Below are 19,360 nucleotides of genomic sequence, written 5' to 3'. Positions count from 1 at the left end.
GCTTTTTGTTTGTTTGCTTGTTTGTTTGCAGTTTGTTGGGTTTTTTTGGTAATTCAAGGGAAAAAAGTCCAATATTTAAGGACGTTTATTTTTTTGGTTACCCAACATTATCTAGTCAATGATGCTTCTGCTTTGTTGTTTGTTTTCAGATTTGGGGTGGGAATACTAGGCCAGTCTGCTGGGACAGTGTTACAAATCTGTATCTCTGTTCTCACTTTGCAAATGGGTGGGTGAAGGAGGAAGGACTGAAGGATGGAGACCAATAATGAATTCCCTAAAGTTTCTGTTACTACAGCATGCACAGAGTCCCAGTACAACACCTGTGACTTCAGAAGTTCAGAAGATTTTGATGTTTCTATCAAAAACATTTCAACTGAGTTTGGGCTTTGGATTTAAGTCGGGGAACAGGAAGCAGTCAGAGGCAATAGAAGTTTCTTCATTTAGAGGTGTTTTATTTCCAGTGTCTGTCGTGTAGCAAATTAACCAGCACAGAGAGCCCAAGAGTTCTCAGGCTGTGACCTCTGAGCAGTATGTATCTGTTGAGAAGTTGTACTCTGTGGAGAATATAACAGGGTCTCGCTTCTGAATACTTTTCCATTTGGGAATGCCTAAAGACCATTCCTTGTTACTGTGGGCCAGAATGGATCAAGGGCATAGACTTCAGGCACAGGAAAGTCTTTCAAACTTTTGTCCTTTAGACTTTGCTGTTTTGATTCCTACTGTCTTTAACTTTTTCTCTCTTTTCCTGTCTGTGTTTCTGCAGGTGCTGTTTGCTCTAAACCAAACTCTGCTCCAACACGAAAGCCTTCGAGCAGGGAGTTTGCAGGCCCCTTACACCACTGAGGATCTCATCAAGCACTACAACTGTGGAGACCTGAATGCTGTGATATTCAACCATGACACTTCTCAGGTGAGCAGAATTGTTCCAGATGGGCCAGAGAACTGAGGAAAAATCAGCTGCTTTAATAGCAATATCGCAGTCATCACTTCATTTTCTGACTCCTCTTCCCCCTCTTCCTTTTAATGCCCTGTGTTTTCTTTCCACACGTGCCTCATTTGCCTGGTGAGAGAGTGGAATTTCCCTGGTTTTGCTCAGGCTCTGGGGAATCATAGAAAGGTTTAGGTTCAAAAAGACCTCCAAGATCATTGAGTTAACTGCTAACCCAGCACTGCCAAGTCCGCAGCTAAACCGTGTGCCCAAGCACCACATCCACACGTCTTTTAAATACCTCCAGGGATGGTGACTCCAACACTTCCCTGAGCAGCTTGTTCCAACACTTGACAGCCCTTTTGATGAATAAAGTTTTCCTAATATCCAATCCAAACCTCCCCTAGCGCCACTTGAGGCTGTTACCTCTTGTCCTATTGCTTGTTACTAGGATCAAGGAATGGACTGCCTGGAAAACTTTCCTAGGCATGTTCTTGAAAAAAAGTTGATTCTGGATGTTTGGGGCTGTTGAATGCAGGCCTCTCATTAAGGGGGCGGGGGGGGAAATCTTTGTAATATTTGAGCTTACATATGAAGAGGAAGTGGAAGTGGACTTTATGTAAATACTCTATAAAGTAAATAACTTCTTGAACATGTCATAATTCAATAATTTTGTATGTGTCTCAGGCAGCCCTTCAGTCTCTGTTTATCTTAGTTATCCAAAGCTATTAAAAACTCTCAAGGGAGCAGAAATCTGCTTTCCAGACCAGTGTGATGCTTCATGGCAAACTGAGATTCTTGTTTAATACGTAGGTTCCTCTTTCCCCTTTCCAGTTAATTCTGTGAAATCTTGGTCTTTGTATGTCATCTCCAACATCTCGTTTTTTTGATAAATATTCCCAGGTTCCTGTCTCAGGTGCAGTGACTCACCTGTGTAAATTTGACAGCCATAGTATTATATGTGTTTTGCCACTGAAGGAATTAAATCATGATAGCAGTTTACCATTAGCAGATGCAAATCAAGGAGAACTGTGTGACTTCAAGAGAGAACTGAGACGGGGTAAGCTCAATCTGTGCGTTGGGGCAGAGGTCTCTGGGTCATTTTATCTTGCCATCACTATTTTAGGTTGCACAGGGCTCTGTGGGTCACTTGTTTCTCAGCAGAACTGCTGGGCAAGCAAGTGGGGCCCCAATGTGGGATAAAAGCCCTTTGCTGTCCCAGTTAACTCAGCCCTAGAAAATGAGGCACTGTTGTAGCATGACCGAGCAGGACAGACCAGGGTGATTAATGTGGCAGCACTGAAGCACAAGAGTGTGTGGTACCAAAGCTGCCAGAGCTGTTCATTCTGGTCAGCCTTGCACTGAAAAGTAAGGGGGGAAAGGGAGAAAGCAACTTGGGTAGGAACACATCTTTAAAGATGGGGGATGTGAGTTGGAAAAGGTAGAGAGCTCATGACTTTAGAGGATCCTGGAGAAGTCAGTAGTATAACCATTCCTGCAATGCTGAGGCACAGCACACATGATAAACAAGGAATAAACAAGCAAGATGTAGTGGAATATTTGCCATGGATGCCGTGAAAGGATCGCTAGTAGTCAAGCCCACAAAGACAGTCCTGGTATCTGGATGTCCTGTGCCACTTTTTAATTGCCAGTGTAATTTCTCCTAATCAGTAAAGCCTTTGAATCGAAGACGAGTTGTGGTCATTCATCACAGTTGCATGGACTCACAGACACCTCTGATTTATTGACACATTGTCCTGTAACAGACCTGTGGGTTAGACTTGAGAGGAACCGTTTGCTGTAAAAACTTCTTTATCCCTGCAAATTATTGGATCAAGTGTGAGTTTCAAACCAGTGTTAAAGACAGAAGAAACAAGCCAACAGCCAGTCAGAGTTCAAGCACTGGTGTTAGTCATGGTCCCAGGGTGCACGCAGTTGATGGAGATTACAACACTTACAGGCCATGGAAAATTAAAATCCCTCTATGTATACTGGTCCCTGCAGAACTCTAAATATTGTGCAGTACTGTTGGGTAAAGAGTTTTTTGTTTGGTAGTGTTTTTATAAACCAGCTTTATACCATTTATTTTAACTGCAAGCAGAACAAAATAGAAAATTAAAACATAAAATAAACTCCCTATTCAAGTCAGGTTTTGCCAGTTGGGGTCATTCCAAAGTTTGTTCTGTGTAGTTTTTTGCAAGGATGAAAGACTCTGTCTGTCATGGAGAGTTTTTGCCATTTGGTTACCAAATTAGATTAGCCTGGCTCAGATATTACACATGAAAGATCCCCTGTGGGATCTCTCTCTGGAGACATTAAATGTAGGCACAGGGATTTATCATGTGCTGAGTCTGTTGCAGTTCAGGGCAGGTACCCTTGCTGGTCTTGGGAGATGAGAGTGCCACAGTGATTTCGGAAAGTGTGTCTGTTCTTCCATGATATCCAGCTGCTGGCCCAACTCTTTAGAGGTCTGATAAGACCTTGGAGCTGGTACTGTTAACACAACCTTGAAATAGCACATATAATGGAACAAAAGATCAGGAATGGAGTTGTAAGAAACACCTGTGTGAATGATGGAGGCCAGGAATTCAGCTCCATCCAGTGCAGCCCGGGAGAACTGCAGAAGGATGTGACTCTCACTCTTTGAGGATTGATTTGGGGGGCTGCTTAAGGTTATTCATGCCTGCTTGTCCCTTGAAGGTTATCAGCAGCTGCAGAATAAAGGTGAAGCTGTCCATGAGTTGGCTCAGTTCTGAGCTGATGGTTGAGGTGGCTGTAATGGACTGGGAAGGAGGTGACAAAGTCTAAGGTTGCTGTGGGGACAGTGGCAGGGAGCAGGAGAGTATTTATGCGAGTGCAGTAACTTGCTAAATGCCTCCAGCATCACTCTTGGGAGATGAAGCATCTTCAGGAGCTGTCTGCAAGGTGCTGAGGTGCCTTTAGAGCAAAAATCATCCTGGAGCAGAAAGGACCAGAAGAGGAAATACCCCAGCACTGTTGACCTGACATGTTACAGATTAGTTCCTTGAGCCTCTTCAGCCTCCCCAAGAGAGTTTGGGAAGTGTGCAGTTTCCTGCACATTCCTGAGTCCTGCAGCATTTGGGAGGAGAGGGCAGAGCCCTTCTGGGACCAAGACTGTGCCAAGGTGGTGCACAGACAGGATGGTGCTGGGAGGAAAAGCGCAGGGAAAGGTACTTCCTAGTCCAAAGCAGGTTTCAGTCAGAGCACAGCTCCTTTGTCACCCATAGGGACAGGACCACCCCAGGGAGATGCTGCTCACTTTGGGGTTGGGAAATTCAGCTCAGCCAGGGTGCCCAAAATGAAGGAGTGTGAGCAGGGCCCCATGTCCCTGACTCTTTCCCAGAGCTGTCAGCCCTGAGGAGAGCGGAGGAGTAAACAAATCCTTCTCACTTGCAGTGGGTTTTTAAAATTTTATTTTAATTAAGAACAGTGAAAGAGGAAACACCTCTGCTTTCCTGTGGTTATATTACATTAATTATTCCTCTTCCTCGCTCCATTTTTTTAAAATTTTGTTCACAAGCACCATTTTTCCAAATGCAAAAAATCCTTATTTAAACTTAGTAAAATTTTAAGGGGCTGACTTTACTAAGTTAGACTATGATGCAAAAGTGAAGTAGGAAACATCTCTCTTTCTTCAATAGCCTTCCTAAAACACTTGATTCTTTTGTGACTTTTGCAATCAAGAGGCTTATGTTGAGGCTTCTGGGCAAAGAGTCAAAATGATGCCAAAGAGGAAGTATTCTAAGCTAAAGATAGGATGGGTGTATTTTCTGCTCTTTCTCCAGACTGTTTTCCCCCTCAAAGAAGTCAGTTTCTTTCTCTGCTTTTGTAAGTGTTCCCTAAAAGAAAAAATGTATTGGATTAGATCAGTAGTTTTAACTTCTGTATTCCGTCTGAAGCTCTCACTAGGGAATTGAGGTCAGTGTGTCCAGAAGTATTAAAATGCAAAAAATCTGTAAGTTCAAAACTGGAAAATTATCTGTCTCCAGGATGATACTTTTTTTACCTGAGGCAGCTGAGAAATTGCCCAATGACCCAAAGCCTAGGTAAAGAAAAATCAGGGTGCAGAACAATTTATTGTGTGGGGGTTTTTGTACAAGTGACTTCTCATGGTCAGTTTTGAGCTATTCAGTTTTTAAGGACAGTTCTGTAAAGCAAATTCATCTTTTCCAGCATTGAATTAGCTGGTTCCATGGTTCCTTGTACCCCTATGTGCACTTTATTAAGAGGAAAATTGAAAATCCAAGGCTGAGATTTTTTTTTTCCTTCAGCCTTTTCCAAAAAATTATAGCTGTGGTCTCCAGCTGTTGTCTCTCATCTTCTGTCCCCAGCCATTCTCCCGACCTGAAGAGAGGCTCCTGTCCCAGGAGAAGATGATTTTTCCTCTCTCATTCCTGATCTGGCACGTCAGAGCCCTGCAGCTTTGCTGATAACTTTATAGACAATTTCTACTGGCTCAACTACCCAGGTTTCATACATGTTATTTGTGTGTCCCATTTAGGGTTAACAGCATGGGGCAAGAGTCATACCTGTCACTTCCAAAGCACCTTTCATCCAGGGAGCCTTTATGGTTTGTGTGTTAGATTATATTGAGAGCCCATTGAAGTAATGGAGAATATTTCCATGCCTTCAGCAGGCTTTGTATTCCTCCCAGTGGGCCCAGCCATCACTGGATATCAAAATGAGCAAAACAAGTGAGTGACTAACCCAGTTTACAGGCTTTGTGCTCAGCTCACCATAATGATCTTCTCCTTTCCAGGAGGTGTAAGGTCTTGACTTCATCCCACACAGTTAAACAAGCTGTGCAGTGAAGTTGTTTGGTTGTCACCATGGCTTGCAGACATGTCTCAACCCTGTTCAGGTGCTGTGCCTCCTCCTCCGAGCTGTGTCCATCAGAAACAACCAAGCTTTTTGGATACTTTGCTAGAGATGCCATCCGTATCTCAAGTTGCCTCTGCAGTTCGAAATGACATGGGTTAGTGTGGATTTAGAGAGTGGGTGTTGCCTTCTGAAAAGCATATGATGATCTTGATAAAACAACATTAGAGATTCGTACACTAAGCCCATGTCAGTATTGGCCTCCCTAAACTAAAGAAGAAAATGTTTAGTACCTTACTTCACAAGGCACTTGCTGTTTATAAATCACTAGGTTGTGTTATGTACCTCTTTAAAAATGTTATCATCCTTCACTGAAATCTGTCCTTTAAGATTTAAGGGTCCTGATAATTCTAATTACATCATTAACTTGCCCCATTGTCATTCTGGATAAGATACAACTGGATTTCTGGCTCACTTCTCAAATCAATGAGAACTATCTGTGGAATGCTCCAGCTTCAGTAACTGCAGAAACACACAGCTGAGACCATTAGGTAGAGTGTTGAATGACAAGCAGACCTAATTTGTCCAAGGAATGGAGTTTTATCTAGGGCACAGGAAGATAAATCCGTGAACTGAAGGTGCAGCTATTGTAACGCAACGCTCTGGAAGCATCTTATCGTTCTCAGCCGTAACAAAGTGCAGGCGAGCTGGCACAGTCTCCTGTTCTTCCAGGGAAAATGATTGTGGGCTTTCCAGCAAAGCAAGTGCAGGGTTGTCTTGGGTGCCAGGGGAGCCATCCCACGAGTTTCCCATTGTGGCTCCAGGCAGAGGGTTGGTCACGCTTCCAGGAGTGATTGTCAGGAGGACGTTGATGGCAGTCCTGATGCCAGCCGGCTGCTTGGTGACACGGGTGCTCAGGGCTGCCTGTGCCACGGCCAGCAGAGCCTGGCCCCCACCTTCTCCTCTGTGGAAATGCTGCTGCACAGGGGCTGCCTTCCCATAGCTCAGAAGAGCTCCTGCGCTGCTCTGGTGGGATCATAATTTCTTCCCACTTGCACCTGAGTTACAGCTCTGTGTTTTGGTACACTGTGAGCATTTTGGAAGTGAATGAAAAAACAGAAGTGTAGCCAAAATTTTCAGAGTCTAATTTTCATATTATGTCAGAACAGGATTCCAGATTGGAGCAATATTGTATTTTGGCTTATGTGTTTCAGAAAATTGGTTGCAGATCCAGACTGAGCGAAATCTACTTGTTGATGACAGTGCTGGGGAAAACATTGCAGAGATTGGTTTTTTATTAATAACCGGGAACATGCCCAGATAATTTTCATGCTACAGGTTTTGAAAATAGGTTGTTCTTGCTTGAAAAATTTCATTACATCTTTGCATTTGGAGTTGTTTTACCTTGGAAGTTCTCTCCCTCCTCTTTCCATGAGGAAAGCAATGGGAGAGGAGAGAGAGTCGAAGAAATTGGAACAAGACATTTAAAAGCTAAGATTTTTCTTTCACACTGCTGCATTATTAGAAAAAGAACATATTCACCTACAGAAAATGGCTGATTTGCATTAAAACACTTAGGGATTGTTGGCTATCTGTATTTATTAGTTAGGGAATAGACTATAAATGAGTATGAAAGAGTGATTGGTAAAAATATTTGGAGTTGAAGGTGCTGCTTTCTGTGCAGTGCTGTATGTTTGCTGTAAAGCATTTACTTTCCCTTCTTTTTAAAGAGCTGGTTTATGAAGTGTTTGTTGGAAAGACTTGTTAAAGAGAAATGAAAAAGACTTGTTAGTATTTTAAATAGTATCTTGTTGGTTGAATGTACAAAGTGCTTTTTCTTTCTTCTTGTTTTATCAAGAAGATATATTTGCTCCTCATTATGACAGTGATGGGGGAAAAAATGGGACAAGGGGGCAGCTTGGTTGGTTTGGCAGGACTTGGCAGGATTAGTGTTAGACATTATCGAAAAGACTGTGATCTTGGGCACTCCTGGGCACAGCATTTCCTGATCTGACACTGTTGCTGTGCATTACCAAATGGTGAATACCATCGGTCAGGTATCTCCGGTGTAAACTGATTGAGCTCTCTGATGGTGACTTCAAACCTGGATCTTCTGTCCTCTGAGGGAGCTGGTACTGATAAACCCGTAGGCTTACAGAGTTCCACGAGCCTGGATGCAAAGAAAGCCATTTCAAGGGTAACTTAATCTGAATTATTCCTTATTTTTCTCCTCACTGGTCCTTATTTAATTTCTAAATGCTTTCTTGGAGATGTTCTCCATCTTTTCATCTGGCAGCAGACCTCTTAAGTAACCCCACCTTAAAGAAAATTAAAATTAGTTCAAAAGCCATCATCCAGTTTGTTTGAGATGCCAGCATAACTAGAAAGCTGGTTGGACTGGGAGAAGCCTGGATTTCTTCTAGGGCCAAACAGGAAGGCAGAGCCACCTCTGCAATGCACTCCCTCGAGTGCCAGCTCCGGAGGTGCCGTGTCCAGCCCAGCTGCTGTTGTGTTACAAACCAGATTTCTGCTCCTTGCTAAGTTATGTGATACTGTGCAAATCATATATTTCAGACCAGACTCGCCTAGAGTTAAACTAATATTGCAAACTTCACATACACATTCAGGCTTTTCCTAGAATCTCACTAGACGGGGATGGAAAGAAACTCATTGAAGAGCCCTGAACAATGCATATCAAAGACAACCAAACCTGAGTTTGTACCCACTACTAACCAGCTGTTCTCCCACTGTGAAACAGAAGACAAAATGAAAAATACCTTAGGAAAAAGAATTGCATTTCTTTAATAAACCAACCCCAAACCCAAACCTTCTGGCCCCCAGTCTTTTCAGTTTATTGCCCTGCTTTGCCCTTTGATCAGTATCTTTACTTGGGTGTCATGGCAATATAATAGGTGATGGTTTTAGTGTCAGAACAGAAAAAAAATATTCTTTGTCAAAGAAAAGAAAGCATTTGGAAGGGAAATAGAAAAACTTGAACTTTTCCATATGTTTGCAAGCTCGTGAAAGCTGGCCTCAAAAAAAATCCCAATGTTAAAAGGGTTTTAAGTGTGGCAAGAGTATCATTAGGTTGTTAAGATTTACCCTCCCCTCCGAAACCCAAACCTTCATTTGCATCCACTGCAGGCTTGTCATCCTTAGTCAATTAATGAGCAGGTCCCTGTAATCTGGTCCTAAATATACACCACATAGTTGGGTGAAGCTTGCAGAAAGGGGGCTGGGATCATTGTTCTGACTGTGTTTTGTTAAGACTTCTTTAATCAAAACATTCATTCAGATAGAGAGGCCTGCTGCATATTTTGGCATCGCGACCAAGGGGAGCAGGGACGAGGTTGGGGTGGGGAGCGAGGCCTTGGAGGAGGGGTTGGTGTTGCTTGCTTCTTTTTCTCTTTTTTTTCCCAAGTGCTTGGAAAGCAGCTATTTAACTGGTGTGGAAAAACAAATAGAAAACATACATGGAGGTCATGACTTCTCAGGGATTTGCTGAAAGTCTTTTTTAACAGGGATGGAGGTATCACCGCCCAAGCTGTGTGTGAGTGTGTGAGATGCACAGCCCATCCCTGTGGCCTTTCTGCCTTTTTTTTAAAAAAAAAAACATGTTAACTTTCGGCCCAAATGGACAGAGAAGGTGGAACTAGGCAGGACACACAGCTGTTGTTTGGCCAGGTGCCACCTGGAAGAGCAGCCCTGGCAGGATGGGTTTGGTGCTCCCAGGGAGGGTCTCCACGCAGGTGCAGCGGAGGCTGAAACTGCAGATACAGGAGTGTCCAAGGGCTGCAGCCCACCCTGTCTGCAGGCAACTTCACACTCAGGCCAGCAATGACTCCTACAGCTTTTGTGTCACCTGCAGAGCTGGTTTTTAAAAGTATCATGCACTGTCCATAGAGGCTTCACTGGCATTCAGCCTGCTTTTCCCCTCCACATCTTCTCCTATATGTAATTTCCCTGTATTTACAAGTTTAGATGCTCCAGTGATTCCTAGACCTGAGGTAGCCAGTTTGGAACTCAAAGACCTTTGTTTTCACACTCCAGTTGGCACACTGAGGGGTATCCCACCAGCTTTAAATCAGAGAGTCCAATTACAGAAATCCCACTGACATGAACTGTGATGTAACTGCAATGTCTATGGACCATGAGCAGTGCTGGGAGGTGGGCAGGGATTAGCTCATGGCCAGAAGTGGCTCCCCAGAGTTTGTCCCAAGACACGTTCTTGCTTGTGTTCTTCACTTCCCTTCAAGCAAAAAGTATTTTTGCCCTATTTTCCTGCTCCAACTCTGGAAAAGGGAAAGGAGTGATGGAACTGAACTTCACTCTGAAGATGAAAAACTCCTTTTACAGTCCACTCAGACTTGTAATATATTACTTAAATTTTGGTGCTTAAAAGAAAGCCATAATGGGTTAATCACATGCTCAAACTAGACACTTCTCCTTCCTGGTTCCCCTTTTCCATAACAAGCTGGAAGTTTATCTTCTTGGCAACTTTGGGCTTTGGGTTAAATCAGTTTAACCCGACACTCCCTCCTTGGCCGTTGCTGGTCTCCCTCATGATGGAAACTTGGGAGTGCTGGAGGAAAACCAGTTGAGTTGGCAGCATCTCTTGCTTTGTGACAGCCACGTCCTCCTTGTGGAGATACTTGTTCTCACAGCCCATTCACTTTGCGCTGTTCCAGTCCTTCCTATCAGAGGCTGCAGTAAGAGGATATTGCTCTCCCCAATGCCGGAAGGGTCCATAAATCAGAGGAAAACAGGTGTCTTCCAAGTCCAGAGCAGTATATTGTGCAGCCCTGCAGTAAAAGCCACAATTCCTTGTCAAGGCTGGTTAAAAGGAGGGTATCCTCCCTTCATAAAGGAATGACAACTCGAGCTCAGATGTCAGCCTCTGACCCAAGAAGGGCTGGTGTGAATTTAGGGCTGTTTGGTTTGCTGGAGGAGCCAGAGGGTTTTGGGATGCTGTTCTGGCCCCCATAAGCTGCCTGACAGCTCTTGAGATCCTTATCTTTCACAAGGCTGTCAACTGTATAAAGGTTCCTGACCTGCATGGTGCAGGGAAAATCCTTCAAAGCAGGATCCCTTACTTGTCTTCTGGTCTCTGCCCACGTAAAGCTCATAAACCAGAAGACTAATAAAGAGAACCCAATCTTTATCGTGTTTTAAAGAAATTAATGTAGTTGTCCCGATCTGGGAGCAACTCCCTGCTCACAGCTGGAGATAAGGATTACAAAGCAGAGCCCTCCTGTCAGAGAAGGATGGATGGGGTTTGTATTGAGGTGCTGGACTGGAACTCTGGAAACTGATGGCCAACTCTCTGCCTTGCCACAGTTGTCCCTTTTGACCCTGGGTGTGCCACCTGCTGTTTTCTCTATTTAGCCTATGAACACTCTGGGGAGAGAAGGAGAAATAAGGAAATAAGGCATTTTCATTATTAAGAGATCCCCTGCAGCTGTTGGTGATGATGCTGTTCTTGCAGCAGTCTGGAGTTTGGATATTTCACAGGAGATGAGGCTGGAAATCCTTGAGTCATCTGCTGATTAGGACAGTAGGAGAGAGCAGTCTCAAAAGCCAAGAGGATCGACCAAGATATAGGAAGATAATAGCTGGAGAGGTTTTAGGATCACTGTCTAGTTCATGGCAAGGGTTGGCTTGCCATTTCCCTACCTCAGCTTTCTCTTCTCCATCTGCAAGTAGAATTAAGGTTGAAGATCATCTCTGCCCACATGCAGCGGAGGAAAGGCATGCAGCTCTTTATTCCAGTGTTGGTACTCTTGAGTTTTGATTGACATAATGCTACAATTTGAATGCACATTCCAGAAATACACTCTCATCACTGGAACAGAACAAGGCTAAGCAAGGTTATCAGAGGATTGGGAAATGTAGTGTATGGGAGTAGGAACGATAACACTGTTACTCCACATGTGATAGTGATTTGATACTGGACTGATTCTAGAGCAGTGGTGTAGCCAATAAATCCAAAGGAGGAAAAAAACCCCATAAAGTTGATAGTGCTTATATGTGTCCAAAAAAATTATTTGCAGATAGATGTTCACAACTCTGGCATTGTGCCTCTGCCCAGAATATTTGTCCAAATATTAAAAAATAGTAAATAAAAAAAATGTACTTAAATGTAGTCCTGGGTCCGTGAATTTTCAGCTGAGCTTTGGCAGTAAGCCCTAAATGTGATAAAAGACTCTGCACCAATATATTTTGCTTTTCTCTTCTTTTTTTTTTTCATATTTGTCTTTTCTTTCTCTCTGTCTCTACAGACAAAGCTGACAGCATAGCATAGATCTTGAGTTATGGCTGATGCATTTTTCCAAGCTGAAGTATCTTGTTAGCTCTTATGCTAATGGTTGCAGCAGTCCAAGCCTCTGTGGAAATTTATTGGAAGAGAGGTTACTGCTGAGCATCGTCTTGGACTTTGGATCTTCCTTTGGGTCCCTCCAGAGCTAGACTGAGCCAGTGCCTTGTATGTAACATCAAGGTAGAAAGTCTTGCTGTCCCCATTTTACAGATGGACCTTTGAGAGACAGGAGGAATAAAGCCAAATGCTTCAAAGACACTTAGTGGAGGTTAAGTGCTGAGTTTCCTTTGAAGGTTTAAACCCAAATGACATGCTTGTGATCATGTAAGAGATTTGTATCACCCACGGGAGCAGAACCATTTTTTCAGGGTAGTGTCATAACCACTCCACAATCCTTCCTCTTTCTTCTCCCTAAAGCTCCCACTGACTTCAAAGGTGAAGAATTATGGCCCGCATCCCACAGCACTGTGAGCTCAGACGTGTGTACAGAGCTTTATCCTCACTTATATTCCAGCAGGGATACTGACTCAAGTAAAACTACACAGACAGTGGGGAGGGGAAGAAATTTTTGCAAGGCTGGGATTTCTTTTTTATTCTCATAGTCCCTTCCTTTAACCTCAAAAGTTTAACTGAGAAGTGCAGAGTGTACCTAATGACTGAGTTTGGGGTCCATCTGTACTGTCCATAGGAGAACTGTAACCCAAAGAAAGCAGGAACAGAAAAAAGGAGGAGTGCTACCTTATTAAGTAAAACAAAACATTCTTTATATTGAACACCTCAATGAGATACATTATTAAGTTTCCACTAGAATTATATATATATATGAGTAGGTTGGGGTCTCAGAAAACCACACAGCTTGCAGAGACTGGACATAAAGAGTCTATTTATCTCTTGTCAGAGGTATCCAGTACAAGTGAGCACACCCCAGGTGATGTGTTTTTCTGCTGATCCAGCTGTTACTCTCCTAGTTGAACAGCAAAATTAGCAGTTTGGATTTTTCAACAGTCATATCATCCACTCCATTGTACATTTAAATACTGGTAGCAATATTCAGCTATTATTAGGAGATCAGTCCTTCACCCAATGGCACAGCAAATGTCTCATTCATTCACTCGCAGCTCAAAACCAACAGATACATATCATTAAAATGTTAACATTAATTTTTTCACAGAATGGAAACAAAATAAAAGTAGAAGAGGGAAGGTGCATCCTTTTGGTGCATATTTAGCCCATCCTTTTAAAATAACAGGTCTTCTCTTTTCAAAAAAAACCCCCAAACTTAAATTCTGGCTCCAGTTAACAGTTTCCTAATTGCGTGTGACTGTTTCTTGACTTCCTGATCCCTGTCTGGTTTAAGGGCTTCTTAAATCAACAGGAGCAGCTGTCTCCCTGAAGCCAGGCATGGTGTGTGTCACTGACTGTGGAAAGGACCTGGATACAGGGAGGAGCGGAGGTGATTAATGGGGCAAGTGTCACAGCTCAGAGTGTGGTTGCACTACTGTGTAAGGGCATCTTACTGCTGTCATTTATCTTCTGTCCTCTGCCACACGCACGCAGAAACACACCTGCAGATTTTGGTTTTGCCAGGCATTAGAAATGCAGGAATGCACACAGTGCAGCAGGACCTGCAGCTGATGCTGTGCCTCTCTAGGTGATGCCTTCCTTTGTCTTATTCCTTGGGCAAGCCAAAGGAACATTGACAAAACCCAGTCCTTGGTTTTCAGTTTATCGCTCTGCCACTGGCAAACTTTTTCCCACAGAAGAGAAGGAAAGAAGGGGAGGGGGGATGAAAGGCAAGTAAATAGCTCTGGTTTGTGTACTGTACTTTAGGTTAGATAAAGAGAAGGAATAAACTGTATGCTAAATGTTGGATGTAGGATTGCAAGTGATGGAGTTGCACAGGGAGATGAAAGGTGCTTCCTTTCTTGGCAAAGACCTTGTTGGTCTATGTCTAAATACACCATCTGGTTTTGGGCTATCTGGAGCTCCATCATCAGTGGGATGCACAAAGCTGCTTGGTCCCCCAGCACTGCTGCTCCTGTTCTGTGTAGGAGCAGGTTGTGCTCCCAGGCAAGGCTGTGCTTTGCTTCCCCCAAAGCATCTCAAGTGAAGGTCCCAGCCTTCAGTTCCCTTCAGCCAGAAGCAGGGAAGAAGAGACTTTCTTATGTGGGTGTTGAGCCTTCAGATGCTTCCAGAAAATGTCACCTTGCAGTTCAGTGCCTAAAGGCTTCCCTGACTCCTGCTTGAGAGCCCCAGTATAGAGAAGCAAAGACTTGTGATATCTCCATGGACCGACTCATTTGCAGCTTTGCATTACAGAGGTTGCTGCAAGTGTAAAATGGCTACTCATTCCTCAGACTTTACTCCTACAATGTAAGTCTCTCCCACCTGGTTTTTCACCAGGAATGGAAGCCACTACGTCCTTCGCTGCTGTAGCCAGCAGCATTTTATCTCTCTGACACCGTCAGTCTGGTCCTGCATCCCTTTGAGACAAACACGTATTCTTGCCAGATGTGGAGGCAGCTTCCTTGGGTTTTCACAGGAAACTGGTGTCTCCAATAGGTCTGACTTAATGGGACTTATTACTTGTTGAGTGCTGGCTCAGGGCTAAACTGAGAACAAGGTGCAAAGTACTTGCATGCTCTGAGGAGTTCACAAGTTACACTGGTGATGCCAAGCCATGCTGGAAAGCCTGGAGGAAGGAATGACTCAGGGTAATGCAACTGAACTCTTAAAGAAAGACATGCTGTGAGGAGCATGGTGATTTGGCAAAGCACGCTGAGAAGCAGTTTGGAAAATCAAAGGTCCATCTGGTCTGTGAGACCCAATAGGCTGGGGCAGGGTGCCTGAGATGGAGTGTTAGCTTCATCCCCTTGGGATCCCCTGGTTCAGGAGATGTGGTCCCTTTTTCTTTCTCACTCAATTGGGTACAGCCTTTGGTGTGAATCCAGAGCAAGGTGTAGACTTATCCTGCATAATGCATGGTGAGAAATCTCTTCTGCTTGGTCCCTCACATATGTTAGGAGTGATGCAGATGGGGCTGCAATGAAAAAGCTTTAAGTTGAGTCACTGGGAAAATGCAAATCATTTTTTCTCCCTAAGACTTGCTGAAAGCTTTTGGGGAGGCATTATGAGTGAAGAGGGTGGGAAAAGAAAAAAAAAAGTTGTGATAAAACCGTGTGGCCAAGTGGAATGGGAAGAGGTGGGCTGAAAAACAAAAACTAAAGGCAAGTTTTAGAAAATGAGCACAGGAATTTGGTATAGTAGAAACCCAGAGAAAGAATTAACCCAAGTAACAGAGTCACTGCACCAAGTATTTCAGCACAGCAAGTGAGGGATGGTCCCCTCATGGGCTGTGCATGCAATGTCATTACCACTGACTCAGATTAACACTGGAAATCCTGGCAGCTTTACATGTACCTGGGGACTCAGAAATCTGAATCTGGGGTTTGCAGCTTAAGCTGCTTTCCAGTGGTGAGGCACAGAAAATCACCAGAATGTGCCTGAGTCCTGTTAGCAGTCATCAAGCACTGCCCCCTTACAGCCCTTCTCTCTGCAGGGCACATGGGCTCCCAAACCTTCATGGTAGACCTGGGACCTTCACTGTGTCAAAACAAGTTGTTGTTCTAACAGTTAGAGACTTTTGGCTTATCTGTCCATTACAGCTTGGATCTTGGCTCATTCCTGGCTCTGCTGCCCTGACCAAAGTCCTTGGGGTTTCAGCCTTTCTGCTGTGTCTGTGAACATCTCTCCTCACAAAAGCAGGGACTGAAAGAGCAGTTCTTGTGGAAGTCTCTTCCTCGGATATATCAGGAATGCTCCAGGGATTTATGTGTTGGAATGCATGGTTTTCTCTGGTGAGACGTAATAGCTTGTAAGGATTAGGGGCTTTACCCTGTGTGCATCTTTCTATGTCTGCATTTGCTATCCTTTCCTCTTTTTAAACTGTTAGGTTCATATACAAGCCAAATCCTACAGTCCTTACTCAGTTCATGGTGACCTCAGCTGAGAACAGATCACAGGAATTCGGTGTTGAACAGCCAATGATTTTTTCTGAACAAGCAGAGAATAAAGGTCCAAGTAACTCACCCAAATGTAATGCTTGAAACTACATTTTGATGAAGGGACAGAGAAAAATCAAAATGAACTAGTTTCCTTTAGTAAAATAGTAGTTTCACTTTAAAAAAAACATATAATCCTTGGGAATTTTTTCTTTTCTTTTTTTTTTTCTAGACTTCCTAACAACCTCCCATGCTCTGATCCTCTAGTGGATTTTTGTGGGGTAGTGATGCTCACGTGGCTTAAGTAAGGCTGAATTAAAACATGCAGTGTTCTGGGGGTACCTTAACCAATGCCACCTAAGCTATGGCTTCTCTCTCTGTTTCAGGTCCCAAACTTCATCAACACAACACTCCCACCCCACGAGCAGGTGACAGCTCAGGAAATAGACAGCTACTTCAGACAGGAGCTCATCTACAAGAGGAATGAGAGGATGGGGAGAAGAGTGATGTCACTTTTAAGGGAGAACAGAGACAAGAGCTTCTTCTTTGCCTTTGGAGCAGGTATGGCATGATTTTTCTGTTTTACTCAGTTACCATGATTGGAAGTAAAGTGTCTGGAGTGTTTAAGGTTTCTGGGCCTGTGGGAAGATTTCTCAGGAGGCTTCCCTTTGAAGCAGAAAGCCTTTTGTGTGTCCAGACCCACTTCTAAAATGGAGTGAGTAGTTGTAGGAGGTGGGTCTAGGTCCAGGCAGGCTGCACACAGGCTCCACTCACTGTGTTTTCCATCTGACTGTAGAAATGTGAAGCTGTAAGTATTCTTCATATTGTTGTGTTTGTTCCCTTCCCAGACCTGTGGGCTGCTTGGCCACAGGTGTAGGAGATGGTTTGAGTGCCTTTGAATTTGCAAGCCCAGGTGGCACAAGCAGGTGTGTGTGGCTCCAGGTGCTGGCCCAGGGTTTCAAACCTTCTGGGGTTGCTGCAGTTAGACCATCTCAATGGGTGACTGAGCTGCCTTGGTGGTGTGTCTGTACAGACTGTCTGGTTTGGGGCTTTGCACAAGGGCAGGAGTTGTGTGTGTAGCTAAATATCAGCATTTTAAACCATGAAGTAAAACTCCAGTGTGTCCCTCTGCCTGCTCAAGTGCTCTCCCTGAAATCTGCAGAACAAAGATGTCTGCAGTACTTCTATGAGCCTGCAACAGTACATGCTACTGTCCTTTCTCTCCCTTTTTTATTTCTTTTCCCCTTCCTGATGGAATTCACATTTCTATGTGATAAGAGTATAAATAATAACCATTCAGGCCCCAGCTCAGCAGAATCCTGAGCACCAACTTAAGAGTCTCTTTGAGCTCCCTCGACTTCAAGGCAGCCTGAGATTGCTGTGTTGAGAACTGATCTCCTCCTCCTGCTCCCTCTCCTTGGCAATCTCTCATTTTTGACAGAACTTTGCTTCTCATCCCATGGCTCTCGCTATGAACTTTGGCAACAACTCACCTTTCGCTACTCACTTCAGTGGGAATTTTGATTAAAGACTGTGGGTTTTAGCAGAGACACGTGCATTTTGATGTATTTATTTTTTGAGTGTATCCGGACTGAATTTTCCCAAGCTTATTTAATCTCAGGCTTGGCTGATATTTCTGGCCAAGGAGTTTTGCTTAACTGTTTTTACAGTAGGAAAATATATCATGATGGCTCGTAATTGGACAGGCATTCATAAAAACCAGCTTGTCTAACCCAAGGAGTGAGGTTTATCAGAGATTATCGAACATGATGGCTTAGATGTAGTTTCCAGTTTTGGAAATCCCTTACAGTACATAAATGGAGCTGAGAGGATAAACTGGGCATCACTGCCCACTTGTCCCGCTCTCCACATTTTTCCAGGGCATCAGCTACAGACCGTGGCTTGAGACAGGATCTTGGACTAGGTGGGTCATGGATCCAAGCCACTGCAGCTGTTTGTTTGTGCTAATAACAGAAGGGAAATTAAGCCAATGGATACTAATTACACATTACATTCTTTAGAAAGGCACTTTTAACTTCTGGGAGGTTTGAGCTTTCCTTCCCTGTTCCCATCAGAGAGCACCTACCTGAAACTCCCAGGGAGCATCCCTTGGGAAAGCTGGCTCATAAAGAGCAAGTCTCATTTTGTCTTTTAGGCCCATTTCTGGTGATGTTGAAAACTGCCTTTGTTGCTGGGTTGTTTTGTTTCCCCAGCGCTGACCATGACAGGACAGAACAGACACACGCAGCCGGATTTATTGAAAACTGGGATGCGGGAGATTCTGAGGAAAGCTTTTTGTTTTGGGTTCTTTGTTCCAGCATCCCTTTGGCTTTTCTCACCAAATTGGGCCATCCCTGCAGGCTTGCCCTACTTTAAGTACAATTAATTCCTGCTTTCTTCTCTGGGATGTTTTTTTCTTCATGCAGCAAACACTGAGAAAATGACTAATTTTTTCAATGCCAAAACTTTTATGTGACTAAAGTGCAGGAAAGTTCATTTCCTCTTCTGATTCAAATGCAGGTTTTTTTCCTGAAGGTTTTTTTGTTTCCTCTTTTCCTCCATGCAGTGAATTAGAAGAGTGGCTTTTATTGATATATCTTTTATTTTGCATCCTTATATCTAGTTCCTGAATTTTAAGGGGTTTCTTTGGTATGTGCTTGGGTCATGAATTCAGATTGTTTTATAAAACCTTGAGGGTTTGGTTTTGCATTTTATAAAAGTAAAGGATGTTTTTGATGAAAGTTGTGGCTTTCACATATTCCCATGAATTCTGAAGTGCAAAATTTTAGGAATGAACTTTTGGTTAGGATAGGCATGATAGAGTCTGCAGGAGTTTATTTGCTCCCAGAACAGTGCAATTTAAGGTTCTGCATCTCTAAGACTAACATGATGAAGGAGAAATAATTTGAAAAAGGAGATATTCTGGACAACATACTTCAGAAGATACTGCCCTTTATGCCAAGCATGATCTCTGCATTAATCCCTTAATTTTGAGGATATTGGAGCTAATGAATGAATAGTAATTAAATTAAATTATATATGTGTATTATTAATTGTTTTCCAAATTTCATAATCTCCATCATAGTTCCTGGGAAAGGAAGAATTGGATAAAACTGCACTGCCAAATAAAATAAGGAAAATAAGTATTTTCCTAAGTAAGAAAATAAGCCTGTTACGAGAAAAGCCCCTTGGAAACACTTCAACAAATGCAGTTTTACAGACCAGGGCTGCTCTAGGAGGGAGCCCCAAGCCATGCAGGATGATTCATATGGACTC

At 43.5% G+C, this 19,360-nt stretch overlaps 1 protein-coding gene across 1 annotated transcript in view; it reads left to right on the top strand.

The window, feature by feature from the left end:
- Positions 1-19,360, top strand: part of TRABD2B (TraB domain containing 2B) — a gene marked incomplete at both ends in the record, with an annotated part of 263,544 nt that overhangs the window by 143,185 nt on the left and 100,999 nt on the right. Inside the window, 2 exons of the mRNA XM_082286719.1 lie at positions 764-910; positions 16,471-16,645. Coding sequence (XP_082142845.1) covers positions 764-910; positions 16,471-16,645 — 322 coding nt within the window. The remainder of the gene's footprint in view (positions 1-763; positions 911-16,470; positions 16,646-19,360) is intronic.

This window comes from Coloeus monedula, assembly GCF_965178545.1.
Source record: "Coloeus monedula genome assembly, chromosome: 9".
Lineage (NCBI taxonomy): Eukaryota > Metazoa > Chordata > Aves > Passeriformes > Corvidae > Coloeus > Coloeus monedula.
The sequence above is the reverse complement of the archived record's forward strand: the minus strand, read 5'-3'. Positions and strand labels throughout refer to the sequence as shown.